The sequence below is a fragment of the Kogia breviceps genome, chromosome 10 (assembly GCF_026419965.1).
Source record: "Kogia breviceps isolate mKogBre1 chromosome 10, mKogBre1 haplotype 1, whole genome shotgun sequence".
Lineage (NCBI taxonomy): Eukaryota > Metazoa > Chordata > Mammalia > Artiodactyla > Physeteridae > Kogia > Kogia breviceps.
Genome location: NC_081319.1, coordinates 3,063,661 through 3,090,763, shown reverse-complemented (window position 1 = coordinate 3,090,763; position 27,103 = coordinate 3,063,661). Strand labels below are relative to the sequence as shown.

General features: G+C 61.3%; 1 protein-coding gene across 4 annotated transcripts in view; it reads right to left on the bottom strand.

Annotated features, from left to right (window-relative positions):
- Nucleotides 1-503: 503 nt before the first annotated feature.
- The window catches only part of FBLN2 (fibulin 2), a 69,820-nt gene continuing 43,220 nt past the window's right edge, over nt 504-27,103 (bottom strand). Inside the window, exons 3-18 of one of the 4 annotated variants that reach the window (XM_067043355.1) lie at nt 23,348-23,459; nt 21,819-21,948; nt 19,417-19,597; nt 18,446-18,655; nt 17,742-17,855; nt 17,130-17,231; nt 15,110-15,250; nt 10,993-11,127; nt 8,997-9,134; nt 8,348-8,491; nt 8,109-8,237; nt 7,606-7,731; nt 5,378-5,494; nt 4,607-4,735; nt 3,388-3,511; nt 504-1,354 (exon numbers count right to left, since the gene is read on the bottom strand). In XM_067043355.1, the coding sequence (XP_066899456.1) occupies nt 997-1,354; nt 3,388-3,511; nt 4,607-4,735; nt 5,378-5,494; nt 7,606-7,731; nt 8,109-8,237; nt 8,348-8,491; nt 8,997-9,134; nt 10,993-11,127; nt 15,110-15,250; nt 17,130-17,231; nt 17,742-17,855; nt 18,446-18,655; nt 19,417-19,597; nt 21,819-21,948; nt 23,348-23,459 (2,390 nt within the window). In that variant the 3' untranslated portion in view covers nt 504-996. The remainder of the gene's footprint in view (nt 1,355-3,387; nt 3,512-4,606; nt 4,736-5,377; nt 5,495-7,605; nt 7,732-8,108; nt 8,238-8,347; nt 8,492-8,996; nt 9,135-10,992; nt 11,128-15,109; nt 15,251-17,129; nt 17,232-17,741; nt 17,856-18,445; nt 18,656-19,416; nt 19,598-21,818; nt 21,949-23,347; nt 23,460-27,103) is intronic. The other 3 variants (XM_067043357.1, XM_067043356.1, XM_067043358.1) reach the window with 3 other exon arrangements.

The following is a 27,103-nucleotide window of genomic DNA, read 5'->3' as shown; positions in this document are numbered from 1 at the left end:
CTGGCACTCCAGCCTCCTTCTGCAGGTTACTCCCTCCCACCTACCGTGATGTGTCCCCATAGCCCGGGCACCACTGGTGAAGCTGTCATACCGACAAATGGCCACATACACTGGGACCCGGAGTTACAGCCTCCGCAGGACGGAACACCAATGGAGAACGGCTGGCCCGAGGGAGAAGTGGGTTTCGCTAACCACTAGCTCATCTCTATGCGAAACGGTCCCACACACGCTCGTTCGTTCGTCATGAGGTGCAAAGAGCGGTCGGTCGGTCAGGAGGTGAGAAAAGTAGCCATAAACGTAGACGTGCAGTTTCTGGACAGTGTCCACAGTGACAAGCCAGGTGAGGCCCACATTCGGAGAAGGAGAGGGGGGAAGAGGGAGACGCGGGAGGAGGAGGATCAGAGGCGAGCGCGCTCCTACCTGCGTCCTTTCGGCAACCCAGGGCGGGGCCCCGAGACACCCAGGCACCGCGGGCACATGCAAACTGCACGAAAGGAAGCGGCTTTTCTGTTTTCACTTTTTTACTTTATAACCCTTTTGTACTATTTGAATATATATATATATTTGCAATATACCTGTACTACTTTTATAATTAAACAAAAACACTTAAAAACGATTTTTTTAAAAAAAGTGAAGAGCTAATCACAGTGGAACGTGAAACAGAATATCATCACTGGGGACAGGTCACCCAGTTGAGTCCCAAATCGCCAACGTGGTCGCTGATTCCAGTCTCGGTCATGTCCAGCCTCGGATCCTCCGACCCCATGCACGGGGCACCAGCACTGGCCTGCGCCAAGCTCCCTCCAGGGGCACAGGAGAGGCCGAGACGCGAGGGACAAGTCAGCAAAATTAAGTTAATGTACAGGGTCCGAGTAAACTGGCCCCAGCGCCCGCCCCCCACGCGGCCGGCGGGGAGCACGGAAAGAGGCGTGCGGCCGGGGCGCCGGACCCGCGGGGGACCGGGGGCCCCCACACGCGCTCGTCCGCGACCGCGCCTCACAGGGCAAAGGAGGTGAAGAAGATGTGCATCTTGGCCAGGAAGGTGGTGACGGAGCCCTGCCGCCAGAGCTTCATCTCCACGTCCAGGGCGAAGTCCCGCGGCTCGCGCACGGACCGCTGCAGGAAGACGACGCCCGTGTAGGCGTTGAGGTGGCGCGTGCCGAAGTAGCCCTCCTCGTTGCCCTTGGTGACGCTCAGCGCGATGGTGTCGCCGGCGAAGGCGGGCACCGGGCTGATGCGGAAGATCTGCGCCGGCACCAGCAGCCCGGTCTGGAAGTTGAGCCGGTAGTAGGTGATGCGCGCCGGCGCGTTCTGGCACTCCATGAAGTCGTGGCACAGCGCGCGCTCGCACTTCCTGCGGGGCGCACGCGGGGGCGTCAGCGGCGGGCTCGCTCCCCCCCGGCCCGGCCGGCCACGCGCAGGCCCGGGCGCCGGCCCCCCGGCCCCGCCCCGCTCCGCCCCGCCCCGCCCCGCCCTCGGCAGCCTAGCAGCCCCTGCCGGGTCACCTGACCTCCCTGGACCTCAGCTTCCTCGTCCGCAGGACGGGTTAACGGCCTTGCGGTTTCATCGGTGGGCAGGGGTGAGGTTATAAACATGCGGCTCTCAGCACAGCGCCAGGTAGCCCGTCAGCAGCTCTCTCTCGGCCCGGCGCTCCTTCCTACCTTCCTTCACCGTTACCTCCCTGCCTGCATTTCTCCCTCGCACACTGCCTATTTGCATGGATTCCCGGGCCGTGGTGTTTTTACTGTTGTAATCTTCTCTCAGATTCCCTTTTCTTCCATAATTGACTCCCCTTCGGAGCCATTTCCTCTTCCGACTTGGGATGGCCTGCCCTTTCCCCTCTCCGGGTATCAGAGAAGCTCCGAGTCACAGCTGCTCCACAGGACGCCGGGAGCTCGGCCACGCTACAGGACCACGATGACAGAACCTGCACCAAACCCCACGGGGCCCCAGGCCTCGATTTCTAAGCTCAGCAACGATCTGGTCTCTTCTGGGTGCAGTGAGACGCTGTCACCTCCATCACTAAATCCCTGTCTCAGAGCTCAGTGCTTCCAAAATGGGTACCAGGGCTCAGCAGGTCTAGAGGATGTTCTGAGCAGAGTTCCCCAACCGGGGGACCCCAGTGCACGGCCACGCAGGGTTGGGGTACGACGTCGCCAACACATGGCACTAATGCGGCACCAGGCCATGCCATACACCGTGTAAACTCATGACGTGTTTTCACTCACGCCGTGCCGACGCCCGCCCTGGGGCTGGCGCTACCATCACCCACGTTGCAGGCGGAGCAGCTGACACCCAGGCAAGGGAGGTCACCTGCCCAGGGTCACCCAGACACACTCACCCAAGCGTCCCAACACACCCGCACATGGACACTCCCCGGCACCGTGTGTATGAGCAAGCATGTCACAGGGTCAGCAGGGAAGCCGGCAAGTAAATCACGAGCGCATACATGCTAAGAAGTGCCACCCCAGGCGGGCTGCACGCACAGACGCAAAAGACGGCGACCAGGCAGAGAAAGCAAGCTTCGAACAACCGAGCACGTCTACGTGACAGCACCGCGCAGAGAAAAGAAGATGGACGCTCCAGCGAGTACGCTACGGAAATGTATGTTCAGTAAGGAAAGGGCAGGAAATAACGGCGAAACACCAAGAGGCATCACTAGGGAGTGTGGTCACCAGCCTGCGAGATGGCCCCAGTGTCTCCCCCCCGTCAGTCACACTTTGAATGTTGCCTCCCAGGGTACCCCGTGCAGTGCTGGACTGTGCGGCCAGTGGCAGAAATGATGATGTGTCACTTTTAGGATTAGGTTAGGTTACAGAGGACCATCACTTGCCTTCTTGATGACCTGTGCCGGGGCAGCTCCGGCCCCATGGAGAGGCCCCATGGTGAGGCGCTGAGGCCTCCTGCCCAGAGCCATGAGTGGGCAGCGGCCCCGGCCGAGCCTTCAGAGGACCCAGCCCTATGCGACCCTCAGCCAGGACCACCCAGCTAAGCGGCTCCTTGGCTCCTGACCCTCCAAAACTGTGTGAGGTGATAACTACTTGTCACGTTAAGATGCGAAGTGCTGGAAAAAACTCGCTACACAGCAAAAGATAACGTGTGTGTGTGTGTGTGTGTGCGCGTGTGTGTGTGTGCGCGTGTGTGTATTTGAGAGAGAGAAAGAGAAGATTTTTTCTGTGAGTCCTCTTCCTTTCACAGTCTATGCTCCAAGCTTTCTGCAAGGTGCTCTTTTGTACCATTTATGGTCATCGGACCAGAGACCTGGCAGTGGGGCTGTGAAGAGCAGGAGGCGGTGAAGGCACGCGCCACGGGTCACCTGGCCTCCGCCCTGGGCAGCGTGGATTGGTGCAGGGTCCCCGGGCCCGAGGCCGGGGTGGGGGCACTCACGTTTCAGAGACTCGGACGTAGTTTGGAGGACAGTCGAAACGCAGGCAGCGGAAGCTGCCCTGGATGTTATGGCAGGTCTCGGCCTCAGAGCAGTTGTGGGTGCCCAGTGCACACTCGTCCAGGTCTGGGGGGAGCAGAGGAGGGCGATGGGAGGGATGCCCAGGGCTGGAGACCCTCGTCCGAGCCACCCCAGCCCGCCCCAGGGGCCTGGGCCTCAGAGCAGCTCGTCCTGTGGGCGCACAGCTCACGTGCCACCCAAGCGTCACATAGTCCCGTCTCTTCCACTCTGTACAGTAGCCAAGGGCCTGGGAGCCTCTGTGCCGCCAGCACGGGCCTCTCCCCCAGCCCCCGGGCCAGGACGGCCAGGGAGGAGGGGTCGGGGGAGATGTCCTGAACGCGAACAGGTTTCCAGCCTGAAGCGCCTCCAAGAGCCAAAATCACTGCGGCGTCTGAGCTGTCCAAGAAGCCCATGCTGTGTTCCCACCATCAGGCAGAACAGAGGGCCTCAGGCTCAAAAGTGAGATCACGCTCTAGGCACATACGTTATCGTTCCTGCACAGCTGTTTACGGCCGGTAAGATCCTCGCTTTTACGGAGTCCAGGCTGATTTTTTTTTTTTTTTTTTTTTTTTTTTTTTTTTGCGGTATGCAGGCCTCTCACTGTTGTGGCCTCTCCCGTTGCGGAGCACAGGCTCCAGACGCGCAGGCCTAGCGGCCATGGCTCACGGGCTTAGTTGCTCCGCGGCATGTGGGATCCTCCCGGACCAGGGCACGAACCCGTGTCTCCTGCATCGGCAGGCGGATTCTCAACCACTGCGCCACCAGGGAAGCCCCAGGCTGATTAGTTTTTAAATTAAAAAGCAGACGGCTCTGCAGCCAGGAAGCCCTGGCCAGCTTCTGGGACCCCTGAGGCTTCTCTTGGATAGGCTGGGTAGGTCTCCTGCCTTTACAACCATCCCACAGGACCCCCGTCCCGCTCGCAGGGCAGGGCCCCGGACACAATCCAAGCCTTGAAGACTCTCGGCTGGGTCGAGCGGCAGCGGCACTGCCACCCGCCTCGTCCCAGGCGTAGACTTCGGTGGACGTGGCCACCGGTGGCATCGGCCATCTCCCGCCTGTGCACCTGGCGTCAGAGCTCTGGGACCCCAGCCAGCTTCGTGAGGCTTTCTGGGCCTGCCTGGAGGCTGCCTGAGGCCCCGGTGGGGCGGGCCCCTCACTCACCTTTGCAGGACCTCCCGTTGGCCGTCATGGCGTAGCCACGCTCTGGGCACACGCACTGGTAGCTCCCCGGCACGTTGATGCAGCGGAAGGTGCAGAGGACGCCGGCACCCTGAGCGCACTCATCAATGTCTGCCAGAGAGAGTTCCAGCCCCTCGTGAGCCCGGGGTCGCCCTGCCCCAGCCGCGGGGCCTCGGGGCCCACTTTACGGATGAGGACGACGCGGCTGAGAGAGGAAGAGAGCTGCCCGAGACCACAGAGCACACAGGACCCGCAGGCCAGGGCTTGCTTCCCTCCGTACGTGCTACCGCCAGCGGAGGGCCAAGCAGGCAGCAGACGGGGCGTGGACAAGGTACAGCTGAGCCCTGAACAACACAGGTTTGAACCGCACAGGTCCACTTGCACGAGGACTTTTTCAATAAGCGCTACAGCACCGCGCCATCCGTCCCTGGTTCAACCACAGACGCGGAACCGCGGATACAGAGGGCCGCCTGGCAAGTTGCACGTGGGTTTTTGACTATCGCGGAGGGGAGGCCCTAAGCCCCGTGTCGTTCAGGGGTGACAACGGTAATTAACTTAATCCTTCGTCCCACTGAGGTCAGATGCGGGAAGCATCTGTCCGAGGTGGCACAGCCAGGAAACGCACGGCTGGCACTCGGCGCGCTACGACGCTGAGGCCTCCGTGTGCCCTGCGTCCCCGGCCCGGCGGGTACCCTAGGAGCCTGGCGCACAGGAAGTGGCGCCTCTCAGGAGGGCCGGGCAGAGGCGAGGTACCTGTGCAGGTGTGCCCGTCCTCGGCCAGCTGGTAGCCCTGGCGGCAGTAACACTGGTAGGAGCCGTAGACGTTGGCGCACTCCTGGCTGCAGCGCCGGGTCTCGCACTCGTTCACGTCTGCGGACAGAGCAGCCGGAGGTCGCTGAGGTGTCCCCCGGCCCAGAGGGCCAAGGTCCGGCTCACCTGGAGCCTCATCTTGAGAGACCATCAGCTCCAGCCTCCCCTTCGGGCCAGTGGGGAACCAGAGGCCCAGAAAAAGGCAAGGAGCCTGCCTGAGACACGCAGTGAGGCAGGGGCAGCAATGTATTACGGCTCGCTGGTGCAGTCCCGGCCTACTGCCTAGAGGAAGCAGCCACGGGTGGGGCTCGGCTCCCCGCACGCACGGGGAGCTAGACGCTGCCCTACTGAGGGTCCACAGCGCTGGGTAGAGATGGCTCTGGGAGACGTCGCGTAGGCGCTAACAAGGACCTGCCCTTGACCCCCAGGGCCGGCCCTGCATGGGGGTCGGGGAGCGGGGAGAGCCGGCCTGCGAGGCAGCGGGTGAGCTGTGTGAGTGGAGGACGGGTGAGATGGGGCATCTGCCGGGCTCCGAGCTCCTCGTGGGCGGGGACTTGTCTCTCACTCGTCCAAACAAGACCCGCCGGGCTCTGACAAGCGCCAGGCCTGTGCTGAGCGTGGGGACACGGCCACGAGCGAGACAGACAACACCTCCCCGTCGTGGAGCTGATGTTCACGTGTGTGCTGGGGAAGAAGCAGGGGGTTAAATGGGTGGGATGCCTAGTACGTCAGAAGGTGGCGCGTGCCGTGGGTAAAGAGCAGAGAAGGGGCGGGGGTGCGTCTGGGAGGGCTGCAGGGTTAGAGTCGTGCGGGCATCTGGGGAAGCGTCCCAGGCAGAAGGCACGGTGAGAGCACGGGCCCCGAGGCGAGGGGGTGCCCTGTGCACACACACAAGAGCGAGGAGGCCGGTGTGGTCAGAGCAGAGTGCGGTGCAGGGGGTCAGCTCACACGTGGCCTCGGGGCCGCCGCCTGACGCACGATCCTCGGGGCCTCACAACATACACAGCTTTCACACAAGATGACGGAAGGCGTGAATGAATGAATGAGTGGCTTCTCGCCTCTACCAGGCTCTGAGCTCCCGGGGGCCAGGGGCCACGCTGGTTCCATCTCTGAGTCTCTACCGCCCAGCCAGAGATGGAGCTGCAGAGACGCGGCCCGAAGTAGGGACGGTGGCGGGGGAGCCAGAAGGGCCAAGAAGTGAACGAATGACCTACAACTGGGGTGGGAGTGATGCTCCATCCCCAGGGCTGTCTGCACCCCGCCTGGCCGGGGGGAGGGCTCACAGGCGGCTGTAACCCCCGCGAGTGAAAGGCAGTGACACGGTGTGTTTTGGGAGCCCATCCACGGGCCGTCTAACACAGCCAGGCCTGGGGTCTCTCCCCTGTCCCTGGGCTGCTCCCGTCCCACGAGAGGCCGCCTCTTTGACCAGGCCAGGCAATCAGAGGGAGGCGCGTGGCCTTCCCAGGGGTCTCAGCAGACTCACCTCTCCGGGAGGGAAATGAGAGGAGAGCACCTCCAGGGCAGGTGCTGGGGAAGACGATGCCAGTTAAATGGGGCCGGAGACACCACATGCCCTTGACTCACGGGACCCCTCCCCACTTCACGGAGCAGCCTGGGACCCCCGCGCCCCTCCACACCAACCCCAGCAGACCTGGCCCAAGCACACCGTGAACACAGGTGGGAGCAACGTGTGGGTCCCCCACGCACCCCCTCTGTCAGCCTCAGGCACACCCCACAGGGCTGAGGACTGGGCCGCAGGTCCAGTTCACGTGCTCGGTTTAACCCACAGTGCGTTTAAGCTTAGGTGCACCGGCGGCATGTGAAAACCAGCAGACTCTGCATAAATATCTAGATTTCTGGGATCTGGAAAACCAAGATGGGGTCAACTCTGGATGGCGCCGCCGGGTGCCGTGTGGCCGCCGGGCAGTCACTTTGCCCGCTGCCTGAACCCCAGGGCACCGCACGCACGACCAGGATCCGCACCTACCAAGGGGCAGAGGCTGGGCTGCCCCCCTGCTCGCAGGGAGCTCCCGCCGGGGGTGCAGACGACACAGACGCCCGGCCCGGGGGTCTGAGGTGGCAGTGGGGGCCCTGGCAGGAAACAGCCTGCAGCTGAGGCCTGGGGCCCTGCACGGGGGGCCGCGCGTCAGTCAGGGGCCGGGTCGGCGTACCTTCGCAGCGCTTGCCGTCGGCCGCCAGCAGGAAGCCGGAAGCGCAGGAGCAGCGGTAGGAGCCGAGCGTGTTCTCGCACGTGTGCTGGCACAGGCGGCCGGGTGAGGCCCAGCACTCGTTCACGTCTGCGGGCCAGGCAGCGGGCACGGGGCCTCAGGGGGGGCGGAGGTGCCCCGCACGCCAGCCCCTCCAGCCCCGCGGGGAGAGGGACCCAGGAGCCCGGAGGAATGAGGGCGAAGGGGGAGCGGGGGAAGAAGGCAGAGGAGGCGCTGGATGGAGACCAGAGGCCGACACGGAGAGACGGGCGGCACGGCAGAGGGCAGGAGAAGAACGCGGCGGGGACCGAGAGCAGAGCCTCAGCTGGACAGGCCGGCGGGAAGGCAGTCCAGCCCAGAGAGGGCCGGGCACGCGGTCAGAGCAAGGCCGGCCAGGGGGAGGGCCTGGGGCAGGCGGGCACGTCTCAGGGGAGCCGGACGGGGTCCCGGCCGCCAGTCCCACCTACCGACGCAGGCGCGGCCGAAGGCGTCCCGCTGGAAGCCGGGCTTGCAGTCACAGCGGTAGGAGCCGGGGAGGTTGTGGCATACCTGGCCCTCGCCGCAGTGGTGCACGCCCGCCTCACACTCGTTCACGTCTGCGGGGGGAGGCGAGCAGGGCACCCTGAGGCCCGGTCTCTCGCCCTGCACCAGCCGCCCCGGCCCAGGGCACCCGGGAAGCCAGAGGCTAGGGGGACGCGGGCCTTACCCACACACTTGGTCCCGTCCCGGCTGGCGTGGTAGCCACGCCCGCAGATCACTGGGTTCCTCTGGCACGTGTAGGAGCCCACCGTGTTGATGCAGCTGAAGCCTGGCCGACATGGCTCGGAGAGGGACGTGCACTCATTGATGTCTGCGGAGGGGGGTGCGGGTGACAGGGTGCCCGCTCTAGCCCCTCCCGGAGCCCCGGCGTCTGAGTCCAGGGCTGCACTGGGAGGCAGCCAGTCCTGGGCCCCAGACCAGCCCAGCTCAGGCTGGCAGGTCAGACTGTCCAGTCCCTGAGTCCCAGGACCCGAGGGCTTTCCCTCCCAGAACCCAAGCGCTGTTGGGTAGGTTATAAAAAACGTGGTACACCTTCATCCAGTCCAGTGCCACAGACGGGTAAACCGAGGCCACAAGAGAAGTTAACTCAGCCGCGATCAGACAGTTCAGGATAATAAGAGCTTCCATTTCGCAAGTGCCTCGCAGAGCCCAGGCACTGACACATCCATTCACGGGGGGACACCGAGGCCGGGAGAGGGGAAGCGCAGCAAGCCAGGCCTCCCTGATCTGTAAAGCCCTCAGAGCCTATCCCCCCAACGACCCCTCCTAAAGACCCCCAGGACCAGGGAGACACAGCCCCTCCAAGCCCCACTCACCCACGCAGTTGCCCTCGGGGTCCTGCAGGAAGCCCTCCATGCAGCGCTGCCGCGCCTGGCAGTAGAAGGAGCCCTTGGTGTTACGGCACACGGAGCCCGCCTGGCAGCTGTGCGTGCCCAGCTCACACTCATCCACGTCTGCCACACAGACCGGGCCGGGGGTCAGGGGCCGGCGGGCTGGCAGGCCCCCGCCCGCACGTCCCCACGGTGACCCCGACGGTTACAAAGGTCTTCGGCGTCACCGGGAGCTGCCGTGGCCCATGGCAGCGGTAACAACGACGTCAGCCCCTCGCTGAACTCTGCCGTGCTGCCGGGCGTTGTCCCAGGGGCTCTGAGACGTACTCATTTACTCGGCGCTCACACGCACCCAGAAGCAGGCTATGACGAGCCTGCTCCTTCACAGGGCAAACGGAGGCACAGGCAGGTTCCGTAGCCGGGGCACTGCTTCTGGGCAGCCAGGCCTGCAGCTTCCAACGATGGAACTGCCAGACCTGGATGGCACCGCTGTCCCCACCTGCGCTGTGGCACCAGCAGGTCACGGGGGCCCCTCCCCGCTGTGCAGCACCCAGTTCACAGAGTGCCGGCCCCGTGCTTCCCGCAGAGCGGGCACGTCCGGCTCTTTCCACACACGAGGCCGCCGAGGCACGGAGCACAAAGGGGACACAGAGGGCTAGTGGCGCAGCCGAGACTCCCTCGGCCTCCTGACGGCCTGGCCAACCGTGTGTGTCTGTCTGTCCGTTGTTCATCCATCCACCCCCTCCGGTTTCCAAGGTTTCCACCACTTTCCCACAGGAGCCCAGCCTCTAGGCAGCCCTGTGCTGGGTTCTGGAACCCCCTCCAAGGACCCCAGGGAGGCCGAGTACACAGCCCCTGCCCAGCCACTCTGGTCTAAGAAGGAGGCCCTGGGATGAGAGGGGCGGGGGTATTGGGGCGTCCGGGCAGACGGCCCCCCTCCCCAGGTGTCAGGGTCCTCTAAAGGGGGCTCGCCCTGGATCTGTGTGAGCTCTGTGGGCACGCGTGGGTGTGCACAGGCGAGCGCCAAGGGGCCTGGGCTCACCTCCTCCCAGCTCGTCACACCCCTGCTCTGCACCCAGCTCAGGGCCCGGCATGGGGCGCGTTCAGCACCCGCCTGGGCTCCCGCCGACCTCACAGCCGCTTCCCACCGCCATTTTCCGGGCTTGCAACAGTGGAGCCCTGCTCTGGGTCTCACCTCCTGGGTGACTTTCTTCTCGACGTTTTCAGTTAAAATAAAACGCTTCCCCCGTCACGGGTGGAACAAACTCCCAGCTGCTTGCCTACCTGGGCCTGCCAACCCCGCAGCCTCCCTCCACCGGCGGCGGGCTCCACCCGGGACTCCCTTTCTGCTCTCCGTGCCAAGACTCCTCCCTCCCTGAGCGCACGGCACCTGCTGTTCCCTCTGCCCGGAACCCCCTTCCCAGGGGCCTCTCATCCTGCAGCTCTCCGCCCGGACATCACCGCCACAGGGGGCCGGCCTCTTTGGACCCCACCTAAAGCAACACCCAGCCCCACGTGCCTGTGGGTCCGCCCCCCCCCCGCCATCAGGAGGCCAGAGACAAGAACACACCCCCACTGGTACCCCTGCCACCCAGAACCCTGCCAGGCCCACAAACGATGCTGGGGAAGCATCTGCTGAAACGGTTCAATGGAACCTCTCTTCTGAGGCAGCTAGAATTTTCTGGTAAAATGGACAGAAGTGACCCTTCTGTGGGAACTGAGGCATAGGGAGGGGAATAACTGACCCAGACACACTTACCTCGGGCCCCCCCCCCGCCCCCGCTTCTGCCCCTAAACCATCAACTGTGGGGTCTGCCCACAGGCAGGAAACCCCAGGGCTGGGAGATTGCCAGAAGGGAGAAGGCTCTGGGCGGGCCAGGAGGTGGGCTGGGGGCGGGCTGGGGGCGGATCAGAAGGCGGGGTTTGGGGGGGGTGGGGAGAGGTGGGGAGGTGGGCGGGGCCTCCAGCCGGCTCGCCTCACCTGTGCACTCTCCATCCTTGAGCATGTAGCCGGACTCACAGGTGAGAGCCTTGTGGCAGCGGAAGGAGCCCACCGTGTTCATGCAGTGCTCGCCCCGGCTGCACGTGTGCAGGTCCGTCACGCACTCGTTGATGTCTGCGGGGAGGGTGAGGCCGTCAGAGACTGCGGGGCGCTCCCGGCACGGTGCCGCCGGCCAGCCAGCCCTGCCCTCAAGGTGCTCAGTTCCCAGAGAGCAGCATGGTCTGTGCAACCACCCATTCAACAAAGACCTATGGAGCACATGCCACGGCCCCAGGGGTACAGGGTGAACAAGACAGACAGAAAGTCTGCCGTGGCGCGGGACACTCAGCAGACAGACAGACCTAAGGGGGGGGGGTGGTCCTGAGTCTTGGGGAAGAGAGAGCGAAGGAGACCAGGAGTGGGAGGTGCGGGGGGCGGAGGCACGAAGGATCCTCAGGGCAGAGGACACTTGAGCAAAGCATTTGAGGAGGTGCCAGGATGAGCGGAGCACGTATCTTAGGCAGAGGGGACGGGGCTGCCAGGCAGGTTCAGGCTCTGGCCCAGAGGGGTGTGACTGGCGGGAGAGGAGGGTGTTGGGAGATGCGGGGGAGGTGGGAGCCATCGAGGGCTCCAGCAGAGGAGGGCAGTGGGCTGACTTATTGGTAACAGGGTCCCCTGGCTGAGTGCAAATACCCCAGGGGTGAGGGTATGTTAGAACAGGAGACGACAGGGCTGAGGCTGCCACCCACGGAGGCGAGGAGAAGCAGTCGGGCTCCGGAGGTGCTGGGAAGGTGAGACCGACAGCATCTATGATGCATGCGACGAAGGAGAGAGAAAAACAGGAGCCCACTGGTCTTGGCAAAGCTTTCTGGCCGAGCAGCTCTACAGATGGCGGCCCCAGCACCTGGGCTGGGGCCAGCTGGGAGGAGCAGGCTCACAGGGGAAGGGTGGGAGCCCTTGACGTCACACTGAGCTTGAAGATCAAGAGGCAGCCAGAGACCTGCCTCGGATTCATGGAAGGGGTCTGAGGGGAGACATTAACTTGGGAGTGGTCACTGCTGAGGTCCCTGGGGGGCCGAGCACTGACGCCTGGGATGCGCAGGTGGGGAGGGGAGAAGCCAGCAAAGGAGGGAAAGAAGTAGCATCAGGGAGGGCGGAGGAGACCCAGAGAGGTGGCCAAGTCAGACGTCCCCGCAGGTGGGCAGAGGACACCCCATGCCTCCGCCACGCTCCACCTGGCAGGGGAGGTACAGCAGTCGTGCGGATCCGTTCATTCACTGGGCCCGCCTTAGCGAGCACGTATTCTGTGCTAAGCCCAGGCGGCCTAGCGGTGCGTCACAGCCTCTGCCCGCGAGGGACTGCCGGTCGGCGGGCAGGGAGAGAGGACAGGTCGGGTGGCGACGCTGGGGAGGAAAGCTGCACGGTCCCGGGCTCAGGCCAGAGCACCGCCCGCCCTGGGTCCTGCGCTGTCAGAGCTGCTCTCAGGGACAGTAACGTCTGAGCTGAGCCTAGCAGGATGACGAGGACCAGGTGCAGAGGAGGGGTCCAGGGCTGTGGGGCAAGAGACTGTCCCAAACTCACGGGTGAACCAACTGGTGTATAGGCCCGGCCAAGGCTGGTTGGGTGGGGATGAGGAGGAGGAAAAGGGAGAGTTCTGGCCCGTGGTTTCCAAGGAAGGGTGGGCTGGGCCAGATAGAGACTTCTGATTTATAAGCTGGATTGACAGAGAGAGACACATTCTCAGGAGCCCAGAAAACGTCATGGGCCAGGAGCCCCCCCTAGCCTGGGAGGAATCATGGTGAGAGACGACAGCAGACACCACTGATCGTGTGGCTCACTTAGGGATCGGGCGGCTTACGGGAACTGTCCTCGACCCCCCAGACATACTGCTTCACAGATAAGGAACTAGGTCTCACAGAGGGCATGTGAAAAAAGTCTCCCAGCCTGCACGGGACAACAGCAAGGACAGAACCCAGAGCGCCCAGCCCTTTCCCCACTGCTGCAGAGTGGGCTCCAGAGACGGGGCTCCCATGGTCTCAAAGCCAAGCCCACCTGGAACACTGTTCCCAGGGCCCAAGATGTTCCTCAAAGGACAGGGCTCAAAAGGCCAACAACAAAGCACAGGGGATTCCCCACAGAGGTCACCTGTCTGTTAGAAGTCCTGTGGACATGGCACCGCCCAATACTGTCCCACTTCAGCTTACATACCTCCGGTGATGGGGAGCTCACTACCTATGCAGGCTGCCTCAGTATAACACATTTGTCGAATCACAATTACGGCATCAAACACTAGCAAGTTCTTTACATGGACTCATGTAACCACCACAGTGACCCTCTGAGGTAGACATCAGTCCTCTCTTTTCACAGGTGAGGAAACTGAGGTTCAGAGAGATCAAATGACTAGTCTCAGGTCCTAAAACTAGAAAGCAGCAGAGCCAGGATTTGAACCCAGGCAGTCTGGCTGCAGAGGCCACACTCTTAACCCGGGCACCCGTCTCCCATCTCACCAGCCAGGGTTAACAGAACATGCCTGGAGCTCACAAACGCACCGCAGAAGACATGTCTGTGGATGAGCAAGTGATGGAAAGAACGAGTGCTCACAGATGAGATGAACACGTAAGTGGAACACAAGCACGGAGAGGAGACTGGGGTCTGTGCCGGATGATAAGGAGGGAAAGGCTGAAAGAATGACCATAAACTTTGCTGAATGGAATGCACCTCTGCTCCTTCATCCCAGAACCCGTTTTCCAGCTGCCCGGTGACCCCTTTTAGGACAAGCTCTTCTCTCCAGGCCGCCAGGGAACCCTGCACACCCGTGTCCTGGGAGGGTGCTCACAGGGTGGACCGCCTTTTCCCAGACACACACAGACACGACCCAGATGGGAAGAGCTGCCCCGCCACTGACAAGCAGGCTCCAGAGGGCGCATGTTGGGCCGGCGGCTGGAGGCCAGGGGCACACACGTCTGCAGCAGCCACTCTGCTGCCCGGTGGCGGAGGGTGAGGAAGAGGACATGTCCAGGTTGGGCATGATCCCCAAGCGCAAGGACGACACACGGGGGTCGGCATGTGCAGTGCATTTCCCACCTCCCCATGCCTGCCGCAGCCCTTCCTTCCTCCCTCACGCCCCTCCCGACTCCCAGAGCCCCACTGTCCTTGGAGACACGTGCACACGCCACCTTCTCCAGGGCGTGTGTCCAGACGCTGTCAGCTGGAATGGCCTCTCCCTTGGCCTCTCCTTGTGTCCCTGCCACAGCACTGCCCAGTCTGCCCCGAGCCCCCGCTACCCTGGGTCTATCTCTGTTCAGGTTCATGATGTTTCCTCCATGAAAACATCAGACCCCCAGCCGTGGGAGGACAGCAAGTCCTTGCTGCCCACAGAGCAGGCCTGGGGCCCCAGCCCTGGCCCACAAGGGCACCGAGAGGCAGGAGGGCAGGCGCGTTACTGAGCGCCAGCCCATCCACGCACAGGCCGGGCCCTGGGTACCAGCCCTTGCCAGGCCTCCGAGCCCCGAGGCTAGAGGTGAGGAAACAGGCTCAGAGAGGCGAGCGCTACTGCTCAGGGTCACACAGCAAATGGACGCCTAGCTGGGGTATCTGCCTCTGAAGGGGCTCTGGCCACATCTAAGGACAATCTCAGCAGCTGAGGTCCCATGCACGCTGTGCCCCGGGCTCTGGCTGCGCCATACACATGTCACATCCTCTCCAAAGGGGGAGCGGTACCCTCAGTGCCCCCCTTTTACAGATGATAGAACACAGGCTTGGGAGGAAGTTCAAGCCCACGGAGAACACTAGGGGGTCCTGCTTCGAACCCAGGACTCCCTATCCTGCCGCCCACATGTCTCAGTGACCTCACTTGAATGAGCGGCCAGGTCACACCTCAGACAAAGTTCTGACTCAGGCACGTCCCTGGGGAAAGCAGCTTCCCGGTGGCGTCGGTGGAGAAGCGGGACAAGAAACCAGGACACGAGGGGCATGACGTGGAGCGTGGGGTGGGGGGCCGTGCTGAGAGCTCGTATGCAAAGGGCAGGCCCTTTAGCATGTGGCTGCGGCGTGGCGGGCTTGGCGTGGAGCAGAGCAGGGAGCCGTGGCGGCGGCGGCAAGCGGGGCTCCGGCTTACCCACGCACTTCCTGTGTGCGTTGAGGATAAAGCCCTCGGCACAGAGCAGTGTGTGGTTGACACAGTAGAAGGATCCCAGGGTGTTCACACAGAACTGTCGCCAGCTACAATCGTGAGTGCCCAGCAGGCACTCGTCGTGGTCTAGTGACGGCCGCGGGAGGAAAAACAGAAGGGCCGTTAGAGAAGCGTGGCCCGCGGTGACATGGAGCCTCCAGTGACAGATGGGGAAACTGAGACCCAGATGGGCAGGGACCTGCCCAGGACCTCCCAGCCCATCAGCGGTCCCTCTGGGCTTTGGGCCCAAGTCTGAGTTGGTCCGGTTGGAAGATGTCAGAGCAGGAGCCCTAGCGGAGACAGGTGGCAAAGTGAAGCTCAGAGAGGGGAGACAGCCTGTCTGGGGTCACACAGCGGGCAGGACCGGAGGCCATCTCCCACCGATGCTCTGGAGACCCTCCACCTCCACCGGCAGCCACGGGAGCCGCGCAATGGCACGAGTTGCAAACCTAAGTGCTTAGGGGGCCAGGCTGGAGACATAAACAGGAGAAGGGGCCAAGGGGGCTCTAGGGCACTGCGGAGCCTGTGCTCTGTCAAAAGGGAGACCAAGGCTGTGGGCTCCTTGTGGACAGATGTTACAAAGTTTCAAGAAAAACCTGAAATTCGGACATTTAAAAAAAAATTCTTGAGCTGTCATTGTTGGTAACTTGTTTGATGATTTTAAACAGATGGTAAAATATCATCTGTTTAAATATCATCTGCAGGACTCCCCTGCAGGGCCGGCTACACCCACAAAACGCCCTCTGCATCCGCTGGCCTGGACCCCATAGCCTCTACCACTGGGGGCGCTGCAGAGAGAAAGGGAGGCCTGGAGGGACAGGGACACGGGCCCATGGCCTGAAGGAGTCCCAACCCAGAAGAGATACAGTCCTCATGTCTTCAGGGCCCTGGGAGATGAGGAGCGAAGCCAGATCTGCCCCCACCATCTGAGAGAAAGGCCCGTCAGCCACCACCATGCTGTGTGCTCTGGGCAAGTGTCCTGTCCTCTCTGGGCACCAGGACGGTTTTCACGCACACCGGAACGGTCCCGGGCAATCGGCAAGAGGTGGATTTCGGCTTCTGGAAGGGATGTGGGTCTCTCCCCAGGCAGACTTAACCCTGTTAACCCATGGACCCAAACCAGGTTCATGTCTCCTGAACTTGAACCTGAACTAAAGCACTTCCTAGACCATCTGCACGCTCTCTGCCTGCCCTGCCTCCACACGCGAGGAGGTGCGCGAGGTGTCATTCACCGTGGGGACCGCCCCAGCAGGTGTCGGATCCGACGCCCCCCGGTTCACAGGGGGAGGTCCCAGCCCGCAGAGACCCCACCGGGACAAAACCCAGGCTGAGCGAATGCATAAGTAAGGGAGGCCCGTGCTTTTACACCCTCTCCGGCCCTTCTGTGACAGCAGCGTCACCCACAGGCACCGTCCCTCCTTGATTTCAGAGCTGAGAATGTGCCCTCCAGCTGGGGCTGCCTCTCCCCAGCCTTGTTGCCCGTGGAGGCCAGCCGGAGCGGGTGTCCTGCCGCAGGCCAGTAGGGCAGGCAGTGCCCTCTGTCGGCTCCACCCGTGGCTGGAACGGGGGCAAGGCGGTCACACACCGAGTCAGGTCACTCAGACGGGGTGACCCTAGAGGACAGAGCTAGTCAGAGTATGACCAGGGAGTCTCAGACCTCCCCCCCCCCAAGACCTACTAGGTCAGGCCCTGGGGCCACGTGGACTTCGCAGGCCCACTGAAGTTTGCGGAGGCCCGCCCCAGGGAGTGGCTGGGCCGCGGCCAGCCCGTGTGCCCGCCTGGGCCGCACGCGCACCTGGCACGTGATGTGGGTGGACGCGGCTGTTCCAGCTGCTCGGTTTGCAGCTGGTCGGCATGGCAGCCACACCTGCTCCCCGCTCACCAGCACAGCGAGGTTTGGCCCTGGAACACCTCCCCCGCTCCGGGCCCCCTCGGGTGTGCGGGGCCCACGGCGGCGGGGACTAACCTTCACAGGACACGCCGTCCGCCATGATGGCATAGCCGGGGAAGCAGGAGCACATGGCAGTGTCCCCGACCACGCTGCACACCTGCTTGCAGGGCCCGTTGTCTGCGAGGAAACCACACAGAAGTCAGAGACCACGCGCGGGCGGCTCCGGCCTGCCGGGCACCCCACTCCCGCCCCTTTCACGAGGTCACCCCTTCCACCCGCTCACACACCGGCTGGTGTCTGGGACCTCCCCCAACACGCCCCTCCCTCAAGTAACAGGGATGCGGGTGAGGCGGAGGCAGAAGGAGGACGGAGGGGAGGGGAGGAGAGGAAGGGCGCAGGGGACGGCCCGCACGTGTCTGAACGCAGGCTCCGCGATGCCTGGGCGAGCAAGGAGTGTACTCTCTCAGTTTTACAGAAAGCGAGACTGAAAGCGGCTCATGGGCCGTGCTGGGGTCGCCCACGCCTGCCCCAGGCTGTGCCCCCCGTTCTCACCTCTCACAGCTCCTCACCCAACCTCCGATGGCGAGGCCAGCCGGCCCCCTGACCCCAAGCAGCGGCACGGCCCGGTGGGCCCCCCCCCGCACACGCCCAGCCCCGAGGGCTCCCCGCCCGCCACGGCCAGCTCACCTTTGCAGGTGTTGGGCTGCGGCACGGGCAGCGCGATGGTGTTGGGGGCCACCTGGGAGGATTCGGGCCTCAGCGCGGACTCCTTGGCGGCCTCCGGCTCGGGGCGGTCACCGTCTGTCACGGACAGAGCAGGCAGGAGCGGGGTCTAGCGCCTTCAGGCAGCCTCAGGCCCTAACAGGCGCCATGCCGGGCTCTCGAGGTCGGGGGGCGGCTCATTTTACCCACCCCCATCCACCCCACGGGAGAGGAAACTGAAGTTCAGGCAGGGACACACCTCAGGCCAGATCCGTCTCACAGCTAATCGGGGCAGGGAGGGTGCAGGAGCACGAGTCTGCGGACTCAAACGGATCTACCCCCGGAAGCTGGCAGGGAGAGAGCCCCCCCAGACCGGGTGCCGGGGCCTGACCACCGCGGGCCCGGTGCTGGGGACGCGGCTGGGTAGGCGGGGGCCTGCATGGCCCAGGTCCTGGCCCTGCACTTGAATCCAGGGTGGGCCGCCGGGGCTGCCCTGCCGATGGAGCCCCAGGGCGGAGCCCGTCTGCCCGGCCTCACAAGCCCGTCGCCGGAGACCCTCGGCGCCGGCGGGTTCACGGAGTGGGATGGCGGGAGGCGAAGTCCCCCACGGTCCCCAGCCGAGGAACACCACGCTCCGCGGGCAAGATCAGCCCCGCCCCCGCCCCTGCCCCGACCGTCCGGGCCCTCACCTGGGCGACAGGTACGGCCGTCGTCCCGCAGCGAGAAGCCAGGAAAGCAGGCGCAGTGGTAGGAGCCCACGGTGTTGATGCACAGGTGTTGGCACAGCTCCCCCGGGAGGAGCAGGCACTCATCCTGGTCGTCTCCGGGCAGGCTGTTGGGCAGCTCCGTCTCCGCGCCCAGCGACAGGGCCTCCCGGCTCGTCAGCTCCGCCTCTGAAACTGGGGCAGGGGACCGTGCGCACGATGAGACCCGGGCTGGCCCCGCAAGTGGCTGGGACCACAGGCCCTCGGGAAACCAGGTCAGGTCCTCACCACAACCTCCTGTGTGTTCAGCTGAGAGAGCACGAGGAAGGACGGATGGGTGGGTGGATGGAGGGGTGGGTGGATGGAGGGGTGGGTGGATGGATGGAGGGGTGGGTGGATGGATGCGGGGGTGGGTGGATGGATGGGGGGGTGGGTGGATAGAGAGGTGGATGGGGGGGGTGGACAGAGGGTGGATAGAGGGGTGTGCGTGGGTAGCTGGATGGATGGACGGGACAGAGGGCTGGGGGGGTGGATGGAGGGGTGGGGGGGTGGATGGAGGGGTGGGTGGATGAGTGGTGCAGAGATGGACCAGAGGACGGGAGGGGGATGGGTGAAATGGATGGGTGGCTGGGGAGGAAGAAGTACGGACGTGTAGGTGAACAAAGAAACAGGAGTGTGGGTGGGTGGAGACTGCAGGGAGATGGGTGGTACTAGTTGGGCAGAGCGGATGATAGGTAGAAAACTGAATGAGATCACCATCTCGAAAATAACAGGAGTCCATCATCGAGGCCACAGAAGAGCTCTGTCCAGAGCGGAACTTGTGCCTCGAACCACAGACGAAGGTGACCAAGGTCCCCACAGAAGGCCACAGGAGGCCCAGTCTTGCCTAGAAGCCCCAGCAGCTCTCCCCCGTCGCCCAGCTGGCCCGTACGCCTGGCCTGGGGAGCAGCACCCACCTCTCCGTGGTGCAGCCTCAGGCTCCGGAGGCCGGCGGACCTCAGGCACGATGAGGGGGTCTTCGCCCTCACAGCAGGAGAGCATGACGTGGTTGCAGGGGTAGCCGAGGTTGGGATTGGACTCACACGACTGGCCCTCGGCCCGCACGCGGAGCCCCAGGCCGCAGCAGTCACAGCATTGCTGGAGAGAGACGTGCCGTCACTGCCCAGCCCGGCCGCTCAGGGCCTTCCGCGTGGCCTGTGAGCTTGTGGGGCTCACTCTGGACCCCCAGGCTCTGGGGAGGGGCTGATAAGTGAGAGCGGATTCACCCCGTGTCCACATTGTGCCTGGGATGTGCTCTCCAGGGGCAAGGGTGTCATCTGTCCCCATTTCCCGTGTCTGGCTCAGCTTGTGCAAGTTTTTTGCAGTAATTCATAAATGGCCTCTTATGAAAAGAACTACAAGCTAACCCACAGCCACACCAACTAACTGCTCCCATATTTACCAGCAGACTGCAAATCTATTCAGGCTAACTAAAAGGCAGCACTTCCCTTAAAGTTACATATAAGAGACACTGGGTGAAGCTTTCAGGAGAGCTTTTAAATGGGGCTGACTCAACTTGAAAGTACATCTTTTTTGCTCGCCCCCTTCCTCCTTTTTGGAACAGATGTGATGGCTGGAGCTCTAGCAGCTACTTTGGGTCATGAGGTGACCTTAAAGATGGAAACCACAAGCTAAAGATGATCGAGCAGAAATATAGAAGCCTGGGTGCCTGAAGATGTTACACAGATTCACCCCATCCCAGACTGCACGCCTCCAAATATAAAGTCTTTGATTCGTTTAAACTACTGTGGTAGACTGATTACAATAACAGCCCCAGTTGTTCACTCTTTACCATGTCCTCTGTCTTTGCAGTCTGACAGTACAGTTCCTCCTATCAAAAGAGAGGGTGCATTTCCCAACCTCTTGATTGTGCCTCATGACTCGCTTCGGCCAACAGGAGGAGACAGAAGTGACAGCGTGCCTCTTCTGAGCCCAGGCCTCAAAAGGCCTTGCACACATCTATTTCCCATGTTGGAACCCTGCTCAGCCACTACCTAAACAAGGCCAGGCTAGCCTGCTGGAGGTTGAGACCACATGGAACAGGGAAGTGTCGGCCCAGCTACGGCCATCCTAGATCTAGTGCCAGCAGAACCATTAGCTGGTGGCAGCCAAGGTCAGCTGGGCATGGCCCAGGTCAGCACAACTACCCTCACTCATGACCTGAGCCAGTCATCAGCCACCAGGTTTGGGAGGGTCTGTTACACAGCAGTAGCTCACTGATACTCCAGACTGCACCTCCCGGTGGTGAACATATCCACATATTTGGTAAACAGGCTGCGTTACCTCTGATCCTCACAACCACCCCGAAAGACATGAACTATTATCCCCATTTTAGAGACGGAGAAGCCGAGGGTGAGGAAGAAGGACTGGTCCAGGGTCAAACATATAAACACAAATGGAATTCTAAAGTCGCCGGTCACCAAGGTCCTTTCGCTAATATCAGTAGTTTTTAGGAAAAATTAAGCTCAATGAGACAAAATTCGATGTCAAAATCCTCTGCCAAATGTTGCCCTGCTCCAGAGGCCCCTCAACCGCCATCCAGGCTTGTGGTTTCTTCAACTCCGTCCCTCTCTCTCCCCCAAACACAACACCCTTCTGTGATACTTCCTGAAACTGTTCCAAGTTTGCCTTCATCCTCTACAGCACAGACAGCCAGCTGTTAGCCCCCAAAGTCCGTTTTCCCTCCTTCCAGATGTGCAGTGGGCACACGACCTCTCCAGAATAAGGACTTTATCTCCCAGCCCTCCTTGCAGCTATGCAGCTACCAGACTAAGTTCTAGCCAACGTGATGTAAGTAGACGTACTGTCTGTCCTCTAGAGAGGGGCTTCCTTACACCCACGTTCGCAGCAGCAATATTCACAGTAGCCAAGAGGAAGAATCGACCCACATGCCCGTCAACAGATGACGGACAAACAAAACGTGGTCTCTCCATACACAGCGTATTGCTCAGCCTTACAAAGGAAGGAAGTTCTGCCACATGCAGCAACATGGATGAACCTGGGGGACATTACATTCAGTTGAAATGCCAGTTACAAAAAGACCAAAGAAAAAGAAAGCCCCGTGAGGCAAGGGATTTTTGTGCTATTCATTTCCGCATTCTTAATGCCTAAAACAGGGCCAGCACAGACTGGTGTTCAAACAGTATTTCTCGAATGAACTGGTCCGTATGGTAACTGGTGATGTTTCCTACGCAGAGGCAGAGCTCCCTGCCCCCAGGCGCGAGCATCCTGCCCTCAGAGGAGCCCCACAGGGCGGCCCGCCCCCTGGGCCCTGGAGGACCTGCAGGCTCAGGCCACAGACGCCCCAGGGCAGGCTTGCCTTATACAGGGAGACGCCGCAGGTGTCCTTGTCCTCATCCCCGCATGGCTCGCCCTCCTTGGCCCCCAAGACGCCGGCCATGCAGCTCTTCTCCTTCAAGTAGGACACACAGCAGTGCTTCTGGGCTGTCCTGCAACAGAGGTGCGCCTCAGCCCCACAAAGCGCCCCATCCCCCCAGGGACCCCGCCAGGAGGGACCGCAGGCCCCGTTTCACACAGGAGGCTGCAGCTCAGGGGAGCGAAGGCCCCGCCAAGGTCCACCGCGGGTGGGGACCCTGCTGGCGCCAGGGCGTTGGCCAGGCCAGCACTTCCTCACCAAGTGACACGGGTTTCGTTCTCAGCTTAACTAAGACGACTCAGGCCTGGGTCCCACTGGGCTCTGTGTCCCCTGACCGATGAGGGAGGGGGTCAGTACGCCAAGCCCCCCGACAGGGCTGAGAAGGAAAGGGAGACCCAATCTCAGGGAGGGCTGGGCGGTCGGCCTGGGACCGCCAGGGTCCCTGGTCATGCCTCCAATAACTGTAGGGCTGCCCCGGGCAGAGACGGCTGATGGGCCAGCACACAAAACAGGGAGATGAAAAGGTGGGCTTCAGTCCCACTTGAGGAAGGGGTTCAGCCTCACTTGAGGAAGGGCGTGTCCCAGCAAGGGCCTTCCGGTGATGGAACTGGCTGGCTATGAAGTAGCGAGTCTCCCATCACAAGAGGGATACAAGCATGCACTAGTTCAAGCCTCCTGAATGCTGTATGCTCTAACTCCTGGGCAGCCCAAACTGGTGGGATGACCAAAGGGAAAGGAAAGGGACAAGGCTACAATTTAAATGTTTCTAACGGAGGAACTGTGGGCTGGACCACAGGAAACATGGAGTCTAATCCTGGCCAAGCTCCCAACGAGCTGTGTGGCTTTGGGTGAATCACATCACCTCTCTGAACCTTATCCTGCTTATCTGGAAAGAGGAGTAAGCTGGACACGGTGGCATGCCTGCGATAAAGAAGGGGTGAGGGGCTGGGCAGGATGCCACCCGGGCCTGGCACGGGGAGGGCGCGGGTGTAACTGCTTCCTTTGCTGCGAACACCGTTGTCAGAAGAAGCGGTCAGCGCGGACAGCAGGCAGAGCACGGCGAGAGGCCAGCCTTCCTGAGACCCCCCCCCAGGGCAGCAAAGTGGGGAAAGAAAGAGGGCTGACGGCCTCGGCTCAAGGCTGAGGTAGGAAACTCGAGTAGGCTGAGCACCGCCCGGCAGCGACGCAGCAACTGGTGAGAGAAGCACCCGGCTGTGTCCCCGGGTGACAGCGGTCCCGGCGTGTGCGCTTCCGACCGCGCTCACCAGGCCGGCGACGAGTCTGCACGCTGAGTTCACTCCTGGGGCCGGTCTCGGGCTCCCCACACCCGGCGAGAGCCCGCCCAGCCAGCCAGGCAGCCACGTCCGGCCACCTGCGGGCACCTGGACGCGGGTGGAGTGGTGCTCGCCTGGCAGCGCGGGGCCCGGGGTGGGAAGGGGGACACGGGGACACGGGGCCGGCGCCCGCCCTACCTGCACACGTCGCTCTCAGCACCGCTCTCGGGGATGTCCAGGCACTCGTCGTTGTCAATGGCCCACTGCTGCCCAGCGGCACAGCACGTCTCGAGCAGGTCCTTCGTGGACACTGTGGGTGGTAACACGGGCAGAGTCGCCAGCTGGAGGAGGTGCACGGGTCCCAGGTGTCTAGGCCCAGCGGGCGTAGTAGACGCTGCTGGCGCTGGGCCAGATCCCCGCGCATTACTGGACTGGGAGCTCCCTCACCCGCTGCCTGCGCCTGTTGCCGCCAGCAGCTCCAAGGCACAGCTGCCTGGGGGGGTAAGTCCACCCAGGGGGAGAGGGCTGGGAGGGGGAGGACGGCCACTCACTGAGTAGTGGGGCCTCAAGGGCCAAGCCCATCTCAAAGGGGCCAGCCCTGTGCGAGCTCTCCGTGGGACCAGGAGCATCACCAGCCCCTTCCCTGCCCCCCTCGCTGGGCAGTTTCTCCAAATGAACCACGGGCACAAGAACCCCCAACTCAGGCTCTGCTTCCAAGGGGCCAGATAAGACAGCAAGACGGCACAAGACATAAGAAATAGCAACAGCATGGAGGACAGCTTCCTGGGGAAGATATCTGTGACCAGGGAGGGCAGGAGTCGGGGGTTGGGAGAATGTCTTAAAACGCAAAGGCACAGACCAGAGGCTAAAAACATGGATGGATTTTCCCACCTCAAAATTAAAATCCTCTGGATAACAAGGAACTCTGTGGAGGAATATAACAGACTGCTGACAGGTTAAGAGATGCTTTGGGAATGTTCTAAAACTGACGAAGGATTGCTATTGGGAAATACAGTAACCTCCTGAAAATTAACATGGAAGAAAACCAACCCCAAAGTGAAATACCTATGAAACTGGAAAAATGAGGAAGAGTGATAAATGCCGGGCACTGGTGCAAACACTCGTGCCCTGGGGTGTGGGGGTGGTGACTGCAGCAGCCAGTCTGGAGGGAGACCCAGCGCCTCGTACACAATTCAGCAGAGGCATCATCCAGCACCCATGTGTGGCCAGTACAAGGGTGCTCACTTCAGTGAGATTCATGGAAGTGGGTTGGAGGGAGCCTGGATGTCCGTTATTGGAGGAGTTTGAATAGAGCATGGGGACGTCCTCCACGGAGGACTCCACAGATGTCAGAAACGGCCGACGAGAAGCCCACACAACATCACAAAGCTGGACACATGTATACACAGCAACACAGAGCAGCAAAGGACAGAGCACTGAGGGGAAACAGGAAAAAACCAAGTGAGATCCATCACACGAATTGCAAAGATTGCATGCAAAATTACAATACACATTTGCATAAACACATAAAAGCAAAAAAAAAAAAAAAGAAAGAAACCCACACAGATCGAAGAGAACGGTCACCTAGGGTAGGTGGAGGGAGAAATGGCAATGGGGAAAGGGGATAAAAGGGAATAAATGCATCAATTTTTAAAAAGAGGGTCTTGCTAAGATGATAAAGAACCAGGAAATAAGGAATGCAATTAATGCAGCCATTTGCCTCCGAGGTCTGAAAATAAACGACATTCAAAGATGAAGCCCACGGGCTTTCCCTGGTGGCGCGGTGGTTGAGGGTCCGCCTGCCGATGCAGGGGACGCGGGTTCGTGCCCCGGTCCGGGAGGATCCCACGTGCCGTGGAGCGGCTGGGCCCGTGAGCCGTGGCCGCTGCGCCTGCGCGTCCGGAGCCTCTGCTCCGCGACGGGAGAGGCCGCGACAGTGAGAGGCCCGCGTACCGCAAAATAAAAAAAAAAATGAAGCCCATCTCGGATACCTACATACATGCTGAGAAGCACCAGGGTATCACAGGATAATTTTGAACCTGGGTCCACACCTTAGTACTACCATGTATAGCCACTTCTCCTCCCTAGAGACTCAGTGTCCTGCTCTGTTATGAGGACCCACAGCTGCACAGCTGCTGAAACCTACAAGGATCTCTAAATGTCCGTGAGCAGTTCACATAAGCGGGCAGGGCTGAGGAAGAAGTGCACCAAGAAGCGTCAGCAGCCTGCAAGACTCTAGGAACAGAAAGAGCTCACTAAGAAACAACCTCTTCATTGGCTTAGTGGGCGCTTCAAGTGATTGAACTCTTCTTAGTTTCAATTTTCCTTCTGAAAACCAGGGAAATAAGCTTCAGTATCAACCTGAGGGCTGAGGCACCTGAGGCACCAGGAGGAAAAGAAAAAAAAATTCTTGATAACCAGTGTCTACCAGAAACAAGTAGCAACATCACACCCAGTGGTGAAACTCATAGAAACAGAGTAGAATGTTTGCCAAGAACTGGCGGAGAGCAGGCTGGAGGAACGGACAGATGTTGGTCAAAGGACACACCCTTCCGGTTGCAAGGCGAGTAAGTTCCGGGATCTAATGCACCGCGCACAGTGCTCTTAGCTAACAACTTCAGAGTTCCAATGAGACTAGGTCTTAAATGTTCTCACCACAAACAAGAACAAGAGAAAATGGTAACTGTGCGCGGTGACAGGTGTGTGAACTAACTTTATTGTAATAATCATCTCACTACACGTGTGTATCAAAGCATCACATTGTACGCCTTAAACGTACACAATCGTGTAGGTCAGTTACATCTCAATAAAGCCGGGGGAAAACAAGAAATAAAATCCACAAGCAAAAAGGAAAACCTTAATACAGCCGACTGGATAAAAGTCTAAAATACCTGTATGGCAAAAGACAGCCCCAGTCTGACCACATCACTCACTTTCCAGTGTCCACACGGCATTTATCACTATGTGAAACCCTCGTGTTTATTTACGAGCTTACTTTTTCACCTGTCTGTTTCTTGCCCTACAATGTCAGGGTTGCGACTTGAGGCTCTGTGGCCCCTGAGAGTGACGCCACCATTCCACGCTTAATCCTCTCTCAACACACGCCGTGCACGTGGGGGTCTCACCTTGTTCGAATGCCTCTGGTGGGGGGGATCTCGCTCCACCCAGGCAGCTTGTCCCTTTCTGCACAGCTCAGCTCAGAACGTCCTTGCTTTTACTGGACTGAACTTTTTCTCCCCAAGCCTTCTCCAAGACTGTCTCACAGAGATGAGGAGATTCCAACAGACTCCTGGGTCTCAGCCAGAGGACACGAGATGGGCGCCCTATATCAGGCGAACAGCAACGGCTGGAATGCGCTGGTGCCCGCCACGAGCCAGGCGCGAGGCCAGGCACTTTTATCCCCACAGGTATTACGGTGAGAACCGCTGCTAGGCTCACTCTAGATCAGGAGGGGGAGTTAGAAGTGCCAAGCCTTAATTTCGCCTCTCCGGCCTCAGCTTCCTGTCTGTGCGTGGGCAGCTTGACGCAGCCGATCCTGGAGGCCCTCTCTGAGAATCTAAGCACCAGCCGGAGGAGGCTCTGCTTCCCTGCGGACCGAGTGGGGCTCCGTTCCTGCCCCTCCCGAGCAGATGCGGGTTTCAGCCTGCGCTTGGCGGTCTGCCCTCCATTCTCTCCTGGCCTTTCCCACCCTGGCTTCCCCTCTTTCCAGACAAAGGAACCCAGGGGCGTGACCCCTTATGCTGGGGAGGCCACCCACTTGGAGTGGGAGGGGGAATCAGCACAGGGGCCAAGCGCGGCGCTGCCCAGTACCGTGTCCAAGGCATGGGAGACGGGGCCGGGCAAAGCCCACAAGGTGTGAACCCTTGCTGCTCGTCCAGAGGCCCACCCCCAGGCCCCCTCCCTGACCACCCTCTCTCCGAGGCCCCAGCCTCTCTCTGTCTCTCTCTAACCCCT